At 37.7% G+C, this 14,443-nt stretch overlaps 1 protein-coding gene across 5 annotated transcripts in view; it reads left to right on the top strand.

The window, feature by feature from the left end:
• Window positions 1–14,443, top strand: part of LRP6 (LDL receptor related protein 6) — a 132,461-nt gene that overhangs the window by 94,241 nt on the left and 23,777 nt on the right. For all 5 annotated transcript variants that reach the window (XM_090147700.1, XM_031603192.2, XM_090147710.1 and 2 more), the window contains 6 exons: window positions 1,628–1,844; window positions 3,153–3,442; window positions 5,558–5,784; window positions 7,989–8,173; window positions 9,729–10,055; window positions 13,693–13,895. In XM_090147700.1, coding sequence (XP_090003826.1) covers window positions 1,628–1,844; window positions 3,153–3,442; window positions 5,558–5,784; window positions 7,989–8,173; window positions 9,729–10,055; window positions 13,693–13,895 — 1,449 coding nt within the window. The remainder of the gene's footprint in view (window positions 1–1,627; window positions 1,845–3,152; window positions 3,443–5,557; window positions 5,785–7,988; window positions 8,174–9,728; window positions 10,056–13,692; window positions 13,896–14,443) is intronic.

Genomic DNA, 14,443 nt, shown 5'->3' with positions numbered 1-14,443 from the left:
CGCTATCTGCCTGTTCCATATATCTGTTTGGTTCATTTAGCAAGCACTAATTATTACCATATATTAATCCATCGCAAATAAATGGCTTATCTCAGTAGTTTTAGAGGGAGGGTGAAAGTCATCCCAGAAGTTTAAGATGTGTGTTATGGCTAGAAAGGAGTGGTAGGCAAAGGAATGAGCAGTTTTCCTTTGTGATAGTAATGTTTTCTTAAAGACATAGTGGCGTTAAGGACTGTAACTCATGGGTTATAATTCTCATGGATGTTAAATCTGTGTCCCCAGTTCTGAAGGTAACCATTACTCTTGTTTAGGAGCCTCATCTATCAAAACAGGATGTAAAAGGCATGCTGCTAGGAACTTGAGAGTCAGCAGATGCTGGAAATTTCTGAAGCAGAATAAAGTTGGAAGAGCAGAGTTTGTTTTCAAGAGGAAGTCTGGAAATTAGGCAATTATACTGGGCTCTGAGCCTATCTAAACAATCTGTGATAGGAAAAGCTACGTTTGGAATTGGTTATCATATTAAAGGACATAAGTTACAGGTTTGGAATGGTAAATGCACCTTAGCACAAAGTGTTGCTGCAAGTACTGTGCTTGACTCTCAGAAGAATCTTAGTGGGAACACGGGAAAAAGCATTCCTCTAAGTAGTGCCTCATCTCATTTTTGTGAAACATATGTTTTTATTGGTGTATGTATAGAAGTTTGCTGCATATGCTAGTAGACTGGAGATTTGTTTGTTATTGGTAAGCCAATTCCACAAAGTAGTTGACTTAAAGGAAAAAAAAAAACTACAACAACAGAAAATCAAACAAAAACAACAACAAAAAAAACAGAAAAAAAAATTAGAGCTTACTCCTAGAAAGCAGAGAGTATGCCAAGCCCCTTTCATATTAATATAGGAATTGTGCTTATAAAGATTTGGTTTCCCTTCTAACATACTGAGAATAAATGTGACAATGTCTAGGGTTTTATGACCAAGAACAGATGTAATATAGAATGTAATTATTCTGAAGATTATAGCTTTTTTTTTTTTTTTTTTTTTACATTTTTTTCAGTGAACTAAAAATATTTTCTTTTACAAACTTGCATGTTATACCATATGCTGAGAAAGTTATGAATTCCAGTTTTGTTTCTCTGTGCCTTTCCTCTCTCTCTGTTCATTCATATGCTATGAATCAGTATTATCGATGCTTGAGGCCTGATCTCATCCCCTATTGCTAGGTTTGTTTCACAGCTTCAGGAAAAGAAGTGCTGGTTTTCCAGCCAGGTAGATTAACATTCCTCTAAAAGACGAGAAGAAACAAAAACAAATTCATTCAGGACAAAAGGTGGAAAACAAAAGGGTAGGAGTTGTTTCAAACCAGCCTTCTCATTTCTCATGTGCTAGGACATTTTTCTGACCACAAAACATCATCCATCTGACAGAATTACGGTTGTAACGGCACAGGTCTTTAAGATTGAGCCATGGGAAGAATGGGAAATCATACAGACTTGTCTATGGCTATCTCATTCCACTGAGGCAAGACCAAGAGAGAGATCTGAAAACAGTAGTTTATTGTTATCCTTTTTTAAAATCTTGGAATATCCTTGGGTAATGGGAAATTTTTTTGTGTTCGTGTGTATTCGTAGGTGATGAATGCCGATGGAACTGGGAGAAGAGTTCTTGTAGAGGACAAACTTCCTCATATCTTTGGATTCACATTATTGGGAGACTATGTTTATTGGACAGATTGGCAAAGACGCAGCATTGAACGTGTGCACAAGCGGACAGCAGAAAGAGAAATCATCATAGATCAACTGCCTGATCTAATGGGCCTCAAAGCTACAAATGTACACCAGATAATTGGTGAGTGACACTACAAATCATGCTAGTAAAATAAAATTGAAAATTTCACCAGTGTTCTTTTGAAGGGATCGCTTTATACCAGGTCAGATTTTTAGAATGGGGCAGAATACAGTTTCTTGCCCGACAGCTGCAGGCTGCAGTTTGAAGGAGTGTGGTAGGTCTTCTGTGTGGTGCTTCAGTTCTCTAAGCTGGCCGAATAGTAAGACAAAGAAAACAGACACTCCCAACTTCCATGACACTCCCATCCATTCTCCTGCTTAGGTAATTGCAGCATCTCTGAGGTCTGAACACCCCTGGATCCAGTAAGAAGAGGAGGATCAGGGAAAATGAGAACAGCCAGCTGTTAGGTTTGCCCAGCTGTTTTTGGAGTTGTAGCTGTAGTAGGTATTCATCCTGCAATCTGAACATATGCTCTTGGTGAGCGAGAGCTAAGAATGAGCCAGTTTTAGTCTGTTCAGTGTTTTTCAAATGAATACTGTAAAATCATTTTTAAAAACAGCCAGAAGTACGTTATACTCTGTGGTATTTATGGAATGAAAACACAGGATCCAGTTTCAAATTGGTTTTCAAAACACTGATACAGTTGAGCTGTGGCATCACAGAACTTGTCACGTTCCCTGAATATGCTGCCATGTGGGCAAGGCTTTCAGTTTCTTGGTGCCACGTCTGGATTGTACCCCAAGGAATTAGTTAAATGTAGTTGAGGTGTATCTTTGCACTGCTGCTATGTGAAGATGTTTGACGGTGCATGTGTTTGAAATACAGCCCTCTTTCCAGCTGCTTGGCCAATTGATCTTGGTAATGGCAGGTGAATTTCTAGCGTATGCAGGTGTATGTGCTAATATTGCAAAGAGCTGCTTTACTAGCGTCCTGGAAAGAAGAGGCCATTAAGTGGATGTGGAAATAGTCTCAAAATTTTCCATCCCTAAGTATGCAAATGGGGTACATAATTAGACCAGTGTATTATTAAAAGCGACAGGACTTGCACTTGTTTTCTTATGTATTTGCCTTCCCTTCTGTGCTTATGCTATGAATCAGTATTATCAATGCTTGAGGCCTGATCTCATCCCCTATTGCTAGGTTTGTTTCACAGCTTCAGGAAAAGAAGTGCTGGTTTTCCAGCCAGGTAGATTAACATTCCTCTAAAAGATGAGAAGAAACAAAAACAAATTCATTCAGGACAAAAGGTGGAAAACGACTTCTATTTCTTAAAGGGCTCATGCTGTTTTTGATGCATGTGAGGTCTGACTTTGTCTTCCAAATGAAGACAATTTGTAATGGTTTCTTTTCCTTGTGTTGCATGCTTAGGTACAAACCCTTGTGCAGAGGATAATGGTGGTTGCAGCCATCTGTGTCTGTACAGACCACAAGGCCTTCGCTGTGCTTGTCCCATAGGCTTGGAGCTCATCAATGATATGAAGACCTGCATCGTCCCAGAAGCTTTCCTTCTGTTTTCTCGGAGAGCAGATATTAGACGAATCTCTTTAGAAACAAACAACAACAATGTTGCTATTCCGCTTACTGGAGTTAAAGAAGCTTCAGCTCTGGATTTTGATGTGACAGACAATCGAATTTACTGGACTGATATTTCATTGAAGGTAGAGATGGAAGATATTTTGAATTGGCTACTAACTTGCTAGAAGATTTTTGAAATAGATAAGAATGGATTGACAAATATGTTTTACAAGATTCAAGGGATAGGTAGGAGAGCTGGTTCTGACTAGGAAAGCATTCTCTCATGTAAATCATTTAAATCTAATGTGCACATTTCATGTAAAGGATAAGTTTGCAAAAATGAAGTTTTATGGCAGAAAGCTGAGAAGAGTACCAAACAGCAGGAGGTTTTTGAGATTAAAGATTTTTTGTCACATATGTAGGTCATTCTGAAAGTAATGCCTCCTATTTATTTCCATGGAAACTACAATAGATACAAAGACCACGCTCTTTGATAGAGCAAATTTTCAGCTACAAAACACTATCTTGCAATGTATTCACCACCATTAGCTATTTGTTTTCACTGGTGATGAATAACAGCCTGCTGCTGGGCTCATAAAAATCCACACCAGTAGAAGTAACTCGCTATCACTACAGCTGAAAAGCAACACTCAGCCCCTCACAGTGACATACCTTTGCTTCATATGCAAGGTACCATTTTGTCAGACTGTCTGTCTGCTGCCATCTTTCATACAGCAACAAAATGTAATGGAATATTTGTGGGAAGGTTCAATCTCTTCTGTCATACTGCCAACATCTGCCTTTGATATCAGGGAACAACATAATAAAGTAGGAAGCATTACTTTTGGAGCAGCCCTCATATATTTAATGGGAGGAAGTCCTGTTTTGTGTCAGAAAGTGAAAATAGGTCTTACCTGCTCATTAACTCACACATTTACTGCACATAAGACATGTTACAAGTTTTACAAGTGTTACAAGTTACAAGTAAATCAATGCTAGAGTCTAGACTAACAAATTAAAAAAAAAAAGGTTGAGAGTAGTGGTTTAAATGTGGTAGCTCATAGAGTGGCAGAAGCCAGCGTATTGTCTGTCTGCTACCTCTGGTTTTAGCAAGTCTAGTTATTTACCATGTTTTTCGTGGACTGTAGATGTGGTCAGAAGTGTGAGCGCTAAAAATTAGTTTTTAATGAAAGTAAGTTTTTTGCACTTGGATTGAGACCCACGCAAATAATAACTTGTGGATCTGTAGAACAGAAGAATCATAAAAGTTAAAAACCATAGTGTTTAAATTAGTTCGAAAGAGAGAACTTGGCTGAACTATTTAGGTATGGTATTCATTTGGAGTGTGTTTGAAATGAAAATGAAAGGAAGATCTCACAATCAGTTTTTCTGGGTAATAAAAGTGAAAACTGAAAAACATTTCCCCACTGTGTGCAGTCACAAACTGCATATTTAGCAGCACCTGAACTTACAAGTAAACCAAAAATCAAACTTTTTGTTAACTTCTGATGTGTTAGAAGTATAAGAAGTATGTGCAGAGAGGAGTACAAAGGACAAAAAAAAGGGAGTATGTGTTCACAAAGTATAGTTTTATACCATACTGATGTTATTCCTTTACTTTCAGGCTTATACTTGGTCATAGTAAATTATGGAATGCCTAAACTCCTAAACATAATTCTGGCTTTATTTGCTGTTGTAGATTGATTGATTACAGTGAAAATTATAAGAAGTCTATTGAGTAAAAGACCTGGAAGAAATCATGCTTACTGAAATTAAATTAAACCATCAGTACTAAAGCATTTACACTGCTGAGCTAGTTGGCCATTATCTTGTTTTCATCTGTTTGCTATTCTGTCCTGAACTTTCTCATTAGGTTGCTTTAAATATTGTTCCATGCTGTAGCATTGATGGTTTTGTACTGTCCTGGGAGAGCCAAAATATTTCCCTCTCAGAGCTGGCACCAAGTTAAGGTCACATTGGCATGTAGACTGCTTAATTGAACCATACTAGTTATCCCATTTATTTCCCCAGTGGACCACTATTGTAATTGACAAAGAATACTTTCACAGAGTATAGTAAATCATTACTTCTGAATAGCAGCATTGTTTGCCTTGCAAATAAGTAGCACATTGTATGATGTTCTTTCCTATGAGATGCCTAAAATCTGAAAATGCTTAAAATGCAACAAAGAGAACAACCAGCCCAATGACAGATTGGTAAAATTTCTAATTTGTCTGTGTATCTTTACATCCCCAAAGACCATCAGCAGAGCATTTATGAATGGCAGCGCACTGGAACACGTTGTAGAGTTTGGCTTGGATTACCCTGAAGGCATGGCTGTAGATTGGCTGGGGAAGAACTTGTATTGGGCTGATACTGGAACAAATCGCATCGAAGTGTCAAAGCTGGATGGCCAGCATCGCCAAGTGTTGGTGTGGAAAGATCTTGACAGTCCCCGGGCACTGGCACTGGATCCTGCAGAGGGGTAACTTGCTAATTTAACTTTATGTTTATGAACGTTGAAAAACAACATCTTAATGCTTCCTCTAGGGCGTGTTAGTTAGGCTTTGCGTATAAATCCTGAGAGAATTGAGCTGGGGAATATAACCTGGTAGTTTAAAGTATGAGGGCTGAAAGAGTATGTTCTTAATATCCTGAATAATCATTAAGAATATTACACAGAAAATCAGGGAAGCTCATTAAAAAGGGATTTACATTTAGTTTTTTAATTAACCACAGAATCAAAGTAGATTTAGGTTTATGGAACTCATTAATGAGAAAAGGGCCATAGCGTTGAAAAGAAAATATTTGTCCTTTTTAAAAATGAGGATCCTTTAAAAATGTATTATTATTATTTTTTTTTTTACAAGTTAGGATCCAAAGAACATTTTAGTGGATTTAAATTGACAGTGAGCAAGTGAAACTTAAAGTCTGAGAATAAGAAAACAATTTGCTTCTTTAGATAAGGGAGCCTTTTTTGTCAATCTGGACAAGTGAAGCAAAGATAGTGAAAAAGTACAAACAATTATATACCTACCTTTCATCAAAGTGAAGATTTCCTGTGGAGAAATTTCTCATTTGCATTCAGGTATAACAGCAAAAGTGAGGCAATAAGCTGGGGGAGGAGAGGAAGAGGGGAACAGGGCAAGGTAAAATTATTTAGCTTCTGAAAGAGCTCTTCTACCATGAAATGCTCATTTGACATTAACTAATTACTACAGATCCTTTTTGATGTTATACCAGCACTGTATTATTCTTATTTCACAAATGAAGGAATTAAGACATTATTTTATAAATGAAGGAATTCCATTTTCAGCTGCTGTGAATTTATCAGTTTCTAGTGACATTGACAGAATTACAGTGATACAGAAAACTCAGCGTCCTGAAAACCTATTCCTTCTCCTTAGTTTCAGCAAGGAAGTAACAACTGTCTTCATGCTTAGTTGAACCAGGTTCTGCTATTACCTCAGTGGGACACAGAGATGAGATTCAGCCCTGATATGCCAGAGACTGCCTTTCCTGGTACATCAGAGACCATCCAAAACCAGATTGCTAGATCTGGTTAATTGGCACAAGGGCTTTCTACAGTTGATTCAAGTTCTATGCTGAGAGCAGTTTTTTCCAAGGATTAGTACAATTCAGTGATTTTTCAATGATCTTCTCCACAGTCAGTACAATTTAGTTTAATTTTAGACCAGTGTCTTCTCTTGTTCTAGAGCCCAACTATGTCACTGTAGTTCATATGCAAGTTTTCATGGCATTGCTACAGTGGAGGTAATTCTAACACATGAGTTCATGATGTCCACAACTTGCAAAATTTTTAAATATTAGAAAGAAAAATGTATAAATATTCCTGGTGTCTGAAGAGAGCATATTTGACGGTCAGTGTTGGAGCAACCTTTCCCACTGTTTATTGGTTTAAATTAAAAAAATTTCACACCTGCTTGTTGCTAAGGTCATTAAAGATGTTAAGATTGACCAGTTATGTCTCATTTTAAAAATTATATTGGCTTTACATTTTGGAAGAAGTGACCAGCTGCTTGACACCAAATGTCAAATATACAGCCCTTTAACTGTTCAGTGCCTAAAGAAAATGTAAACACACGTAGATCTATGCTTCTGCCACATAAGCATGTGAATACATAGCCAATACATGTACAATACATGCAGTGTTGTTTCACTCTGCCTTCAGCAAAGCATGCTGTTGAATAGCTGATTGACTTAGTTACGAGCAGATGAGCTTATTAACAGAAGTACTGTGCATTTCTTCCTTTTTTTAATTCCTGAGTTTGATGGACAGAGAATAAAAACAGAAGCTGAGTGCTAAGGAAAGCTTCTTGTTAAATAAGCAGGTGTAGATGAACATGCCCTTCCAGTCTTCTGCCTCCTACCTGATGTGCATGGATTAGTTAAAACTGAAGTGCTTTAATGCAAAACTTGGTGGTGAAAGCTCATCTGCAAGTGGAAAAAATAACATTGGAAGCATTTTGAGAAAACCTGTCTAATTTTCTTGTTTGTATTTTGGAAAAATATATATATATATTGTAATGGGGCCTATTAAATATTCAGATTTACAAGTCTTGTTTTCTTTTACTCTTTCCAAGGATTTTTCCTTAGTTTAGTTTCTTCCCCTGAGTTGTTCGTTGGTTTTTTCTTGTTAAACTTTTTTTTCCTTGGCATTTCAATCAGGTTTATGTACTGGACTGAATGGGGCGGTAAACCAAAGATTGATAGAGCTTCTATGGATGGCAGTGAGCGGACAACTCTGGTACCAAATGTGGGACGTGCCAACGGCCTAACTATTGATTATGCTAAAAGACGACTGTACTGGACTGACCTGGATACCAACCTGATAGAATCCTCCAACATGCTAGGTGAGCTCCAGAGTCCTGGACAGCCCATTTTGTTGCTTGATAAATGTCTTAAGACAAAAATAGATTTTCCCAAACCCACACATCTTCAATATTTGCTTCTAAAACTAATGCGTATATATAGTGGTGCCTCTATTTTCTTATAAATAATAGTTGCTCACAGTTTAAATTCTACAAACTATATGTGTTTTCAGTTATATGTAGGACAAAGCTGTCAATTTTGTATTTTTGGAGTCTTGTTTTTCTGCTCTGAAGATTGTTGTCAAATACATACCAAATCATGTCTAGAAAGTCAGAGAAAAAGTTAAGGTACCAACAGCTTATTGGTTAGTTTTCACAATGTAATTTAATACAATTTGATTTTAAACTTTCCTGGTATCCCCAGGGTTCAGTAATTTTTTCCTACTATTCTGCATGCTGGAGAGTGTTCCTGGCTAGTACAGAGGTATTCTTTCTCATATAAGGGTTTGTGTAACTGTTTTATAAACTGTTTCTTGCAGCTAAAATGAGATGGAATATTTTGTTCTTTCATTATCACAGCGTAGTCTATTGTGGACTCACATCCTATCAGCTTTGCCCACATCGTGTTTTTAACACCTTTGAACCCATGGGAGCAGACTGCTTTGCATTTCAAATTCACTTATTTTTATCACTAGCCATTACTTAAGATTAAAAGAGTTTGTCTTTAAATAGTATGTTCCCAGTAGTAGAACAAAGCAGGAAAAAAAATCAAAACAGGGAAGTGCATTACTAGGAGATACATGTAATATAAATGCTTTCCTTCAGCCTTTCATGTGTTTTGGTGTGCTGTTGAGGCTGGGTTAGTTCTCCCCAATGTATAGTAGAACTGGACATAGAATTAAAATTTTACCTTTCTTGTGGCCAGTGACAGCAAAGTACAGAACTGTACATCCTCCTCTGAGCAAAGAGGGAATGACTTCCTGCCTAATAGTCTCCCATTCATTTTCTGTGACTAGGCAACAAGAGATTCCAGGTAATAAAGGTAATAAAATGGTTGAAATCAATGTGGTGGAAATCTTCCTTCCCAATACCCTGTTTCTTAAGGTCTCAATCTTCCCACAGTGTACACTATTAACTGTTTGTTACCTTGAGTTTCTGAGTGTTCTTAATACAGTGTAGAATTGTATTAAGCTCGTAACAGTTCTGTCTCTGTAAGCAGTGGGCAGAGACCTGTGTGTGGTGCCAGAGATGCTAAAGTGGGAATACAATGTCGCCTTCAGTGGGATGCTGTTCCTTTCAAGAGGAGAAAGGATAGAATCTTTCTGAGAACCCTCATAACTTTTAAGACTGAAACTTTTTTCTTTAGTAGAATGTGTTCAGTTCTGTGAGTTACAAGCAGAATTAACACATTTTTGTGCTCTGAGACTTCAGAATGGCCTTTTGGGTATTGTATATTGCTTTATAATTTACTTTTGTAACAGTGAAATAGTAGCTATCTTTTAACTTTCTGTGCATATGATATATCTAAAGCATTATCCAGCATCCATTTTGTTTGAAAATACTAATGCTTTTTTTCTCCCTTCATTTTTGGAAACAGGTCTTGACCGTGAGATTATAGCTGATGACTTGCCTCACCCATTTGGCTTGACTCAGTATCAGGATTACATTTACTGGACAGACTGGAGCCGGCGTAGCATTGAACGAGCCAACAAGACAAGCGGCCAGAACAGAACTATCATCCAAGGGCATTTGGATTATGTTATGGACATCCTGGTCTTCCATTCCTCCAGGCAGGCAGGCTGGAATGAGTGTGCCTCTAGCAACGGCCATTGCTCTCATCTCTGCTTAGCGGTTCCTGTTGGTGGTTTTGTCTGTGGGTGCCCTGCTCACTACTCCCTGAACTCTGACAATAGGACTTGCAGTGGTAAGTGATGACGAAGAAAAGTGAAATACAGAGGCAGATATGTTTACTAAAGGATGCAAGCATGGTACTTGAAGGAAAGAAGGGTTTTACTTTTAGGTGAGATGGTCAAACCTGCCTTGCTGATAGGCCAAGTTAACTCTAGTTTCTAATACTAGTTGTGTATTTGAAAAAATTTTGGTTTCCTCTCTACCTTCAAAAAGAGCAGGGCATGTGACTGGATAAAGATGCAATAAATTTATTTTATTTATCATTTATTATAATAAATGCAATAAAAGTATGCATTTTTAAGTATATTTTTTTTAATACTGAAATCCTTCTAACTTGAAAGGATAGGGGAAAAACTTAAAAGGAAAAAGGAAATCTAGCAACACACCAGTGTCTCAGTAAAAAAAGAGAAAAATGGCTCAAGTGAAACTTTTCAGTGACTCAGGCTAAATTTGTGTAAGTGGGAAAGACAGACATGCTTTTGTTTTCGTATCTGTCAACCCTTATCAAGTGCTTCCTTGCTTTTTTGTTTTTCTTTTTTTCTTTCTAATCTTGCCTGCTATTAAAAATGTGTGGTAATTCAGTGTGTGCTGGAGTTTGCATAGCCTTCCTGTGGGATAAGATTTAATTCTGTAGCACTTCTGTTTGCTGGTTGATGTGATGCTGTGGTAGGTTACTCTTACCCCCAAAGGTGAGTTCCTTCCCCAGTGAGGAGAGGCTGAGCCCCACTGCCTCTGCAGCACTTCACTTTTCTCATCTCAGTGCAGCCAAGTCCCATTTTTCTTCATTGTTGTGCAGAATATGAACCACAAGGCCCCTCAGGCTGTGTGTAATTAGTTTCTAACCAAATAATTTATCCATCTCTCAATAACTGGCTGCCAGTGAAGCACTCACAACTTTGGCAGGCATGCTGGATGGCTGATTTCCACTGATGTCATTCAGATTAGTTGGTGGGTTAAGAGATTCGTGGTACAGAGAGACAGATTGTATCTCATCTGCATTATGCCTGAGTAGAGAGATCCAACTTTAAAACTGTTGTTTTCAAGCCAAAAGCAGGGTAGGCTTTTCCATGAATGCCGCCTCATAATTTTGTTTGAAAGTCGTGCTCCTTAGAGAAGCCTGCTTTATCCCCCAATGTGTTCTGTACTCCTTCTTACCTTTTCAGTTACAAGAGGTGCTTGCCTGACACCTGGATTTTTGTATGTGAACATTCTCACATCTTCCTACAAGATAGAAGCACAGCTGACACCACTCCAGTGGTTACTGTGTTGTTATAAGTGGAAGAATTTGACTTCCAGTGGAAAATAAATAGCAAAATGATGTTTTCCTGTGAGAAAGCACTCTCAATGCAAATGGGGAGAAAAGTAGGAAAGGAAGAAGAAAAATAAAGGAAATAGTTGTGAACAAACTAAACTGTCTCCCTTCAGAATGGTTCAGTCTTTCATAGTGCATTAGGAGTATTCCTTTTGCCATGTTCAAATCTGGTAACTTTCCAGCTTCTCATTTGTAGGTAATTGGAGACTTAGGCTTCTCTGCTTATAATTTAATTTTACTCTTGGCCATTATAATTGGAGCATGAATCATTTTAACTTTCCCTTGCCTGTTTTACTTGCTTACGTATTCCCGAATATTATTATTATTATCCCAAGCCCTGTCTAGAGACCAGTTCCTCCATTCTGGATCACCCTGCTCATATATGCATAGATTCTAATTACAGAAAGGACACACTGAACTCACTAGATCTGGTATCTTATCAGACCTACCTTGTGTTGTGAAGTTTGAATGCAATATTACACAAGAGATGTGCTCATTGTGCTCCATTTGCCCTCCTAAAATATAGTTAAATTATGTGGCAATTTGGAGAGAAAATGATGAAAACTGGGAAGTGATTTCTGAAATTGGTACTGTTTCAGAGATGTGGGGCAAGGTTTACTGCTAGTCTTTATAATGAGCCATCAATTCAAAGTAGGAAGCCTGGCGATCTTAGACAGTGGGAGGGACTCTCTGGAGAAAAGAATAGAAAATATTAGGTTCTTATGATGGTATATTTGTCTGCACTGTTTTACCTTAAGCTTTTTTTTCCTTAGCATTAATCTCTTAGCTGCTTGATAAAAATACTGATGTCTTTTCAATCTGTTAGTTTGCTCTACACATTCAGTATAAAGTTTTGTTTGCTTTTTATGTGTTTTATTCTACAGTTTAGAGCTAAGAGGAAAAGCTTAAATTTTTGCAGAAACATTTGGAGGAGGAATACAGGTTTTCTAGAAAGCAGAAATACTTTTAATTAGGCCTGGTTGTTTTAGGAAGTTAGAATTCAGTGTTAGTTACCAAGGAAACTTCCTTACGCACTCTTTTTCTTTGTTGTTCTTTTCCAGCAGCAGATAAATTTGTATGCCTAGAGTAACAAAGAAAGGTGATGTTGTTCTCAGGAAGGCTTTTGCTTACCTTCCCTTGCCTTACCTGTTTTACAGGCTGGATTGAATGAGCACAGTGTCCCACTGCTAATCTCTCCAGACTTGTGCTATAGCAAATTGATTGTACAAAATTCAGGGAGGCTGCAGGATGCATTTCTGGCTGCTCACTCTTGTGCTGTCTTGCACTAGCAGTGGTTCCATGTAGACCATTCCTGAAAAAAGTACTGTGTAAAAGGAGAGGTGTTTAACTACATCTACACATTTCTGACCCAGTTATGTAATTTGAGGAATAATTTCTTTTTAATAGTGTAATAAACACCTATGCCTTACATGCTTTCTGCTAGATACAGCTGTTAAATTACAGTTAAAGAGGATGAGAAAGCCTTATTTTCTGACACTTGATAATACCATCAAACATCAGATATATAAGAACAAGTATCATTTTTCCAGGAAATTTTTGCTGGTCATCTGGAAAGCCATCTGGTGCTTTTTTGAATGCAGTCAGTGTTCTTAGATAAGCACCAAGGAATAAGCAAGATAGATAAATCTGAGAAGAGTGAAAATAATTTTTTTCTTTCAAAAACCCAACCTGCACATAGGCTATGAATTGTTTGTTGTTCCATTGTGGTGCTGATAGAAAAGGTTTGCAGTAACAGGATGGAACCACCAAATGGCAATCTCTGATCCTTGTGACCTCTAAATAAGGAGCCATTGCTGCGTTTTGATCAGCTTCTTCTGCAGGCAGAGAAATTGCAAAAAAAAAAACCAAAACCAAACCAAAAACCTTAAAACCTTTTTGCATACCTAGCAAAAAGTTTAAGTTCAAAATAGTGGAGCTGTTTTTTCCTGGCATCCCTTTAGAAAGAGAAATGACTGTTGCTTGAGAGGTATAGTTGACTGTTGAGGTAATTTTGACAGAAGTCTTAACATTTACTAGACTTGCAACTTATAAAATTATCTTTGCCAATCACATCTATGTTCAGATTTTTGTAATAATCTTTTGAAAGGCTTTTCAAACTAATCAAAGGGGGTTTTTTTTTGTGTTGTATTTTGGATATACTTGGGTTGTCTTTATTTTTTTTGTTTGATTTTGGTTTTGCTTGTTTTCAAAGGAGGAGAAGAGGAATGAAATATTTGACATTGTGTTTTATAAAGTAATTTTTATTAGCATAAAAATACTCATCATTATTGCTGTGTGTAACCCTTTCCCTCTCATTTTTTTTTTTTAACCCATCAAGCTCCTACAACCTTTCTTTTGTTCAGTCAGAAGAATGCAATTAATCGCATGGTGATAGATGAGCAGCAAAGTCCAGATATCATACTTCCTATCCATAGCCTCCGAAATGTTCGAGCCATTGATTATGACCCCCTGGATAAGCAGTTGTATTGGATTGATTCACGCCAGAACATCATTCGGAAGGCACAGGAAGATGGCAGCCAGGTAACCTGTGGCAGTGGAATTCCACTGTGGGCAGTAGAATTTTTAAAAGATGCTCTATACCCAAGAATGTATGGTGATACACAAATAATTTAGATCTACAGATTTCTGGTAGGTTATCAGCTGGCACTTGGTAAAACAAGTGGCATCTAGAGTTTATGGAGTTTTCAGTCGGTAAACTGGGAGATGCAGTAGGAAATGAAACATGGAAAACTGGGGCTGGCCTAAAGATACTCTCGTTCTTCATGCATTATTTGCACATCTCTGTCTTTTGGCTGGGGGCAGTTGGACACTCCTGTGTGAGAGTCATGAAGATTCTTGGTAGAAAATGAACGTGTCAAGAGAGTGACTGAAAAGTTACAAATGAGAAGGGCACAGAAACATTGACAGAAACACTGACATTGAAATGAAGGGGCTGGGACTCTGTCAGTATAAGGCTGTATTTAAAGCCTCCTAGGTTCTGGTGGGGATAGGAAGGGAGCTGTTGTCAACCACAGAGACACGAGGGAAGGTTGAAACTTGTGACCTGTAAGAGATGTAGCAAGCCAGCT

The sequence above is a fragment of the Phasianus colchicus genome, chromosome 1, assembly GCF_987193195.1.
Source record: "Phasianus colchicus chromosome 1, bPhaCol1.hap1.1, whole genome shotgun sequence".
In the NCBI taxonomy this organism is placed as follows: domain Eukaryota; kingdom Metazoa; phylum Chordata; class Aves; order Galliformes; family Phasianidae; genus Phasianus; species Phasianus colchicus.
This window is presented reverse-complemented; position numbering and strand designations above follow the sequence as displayed.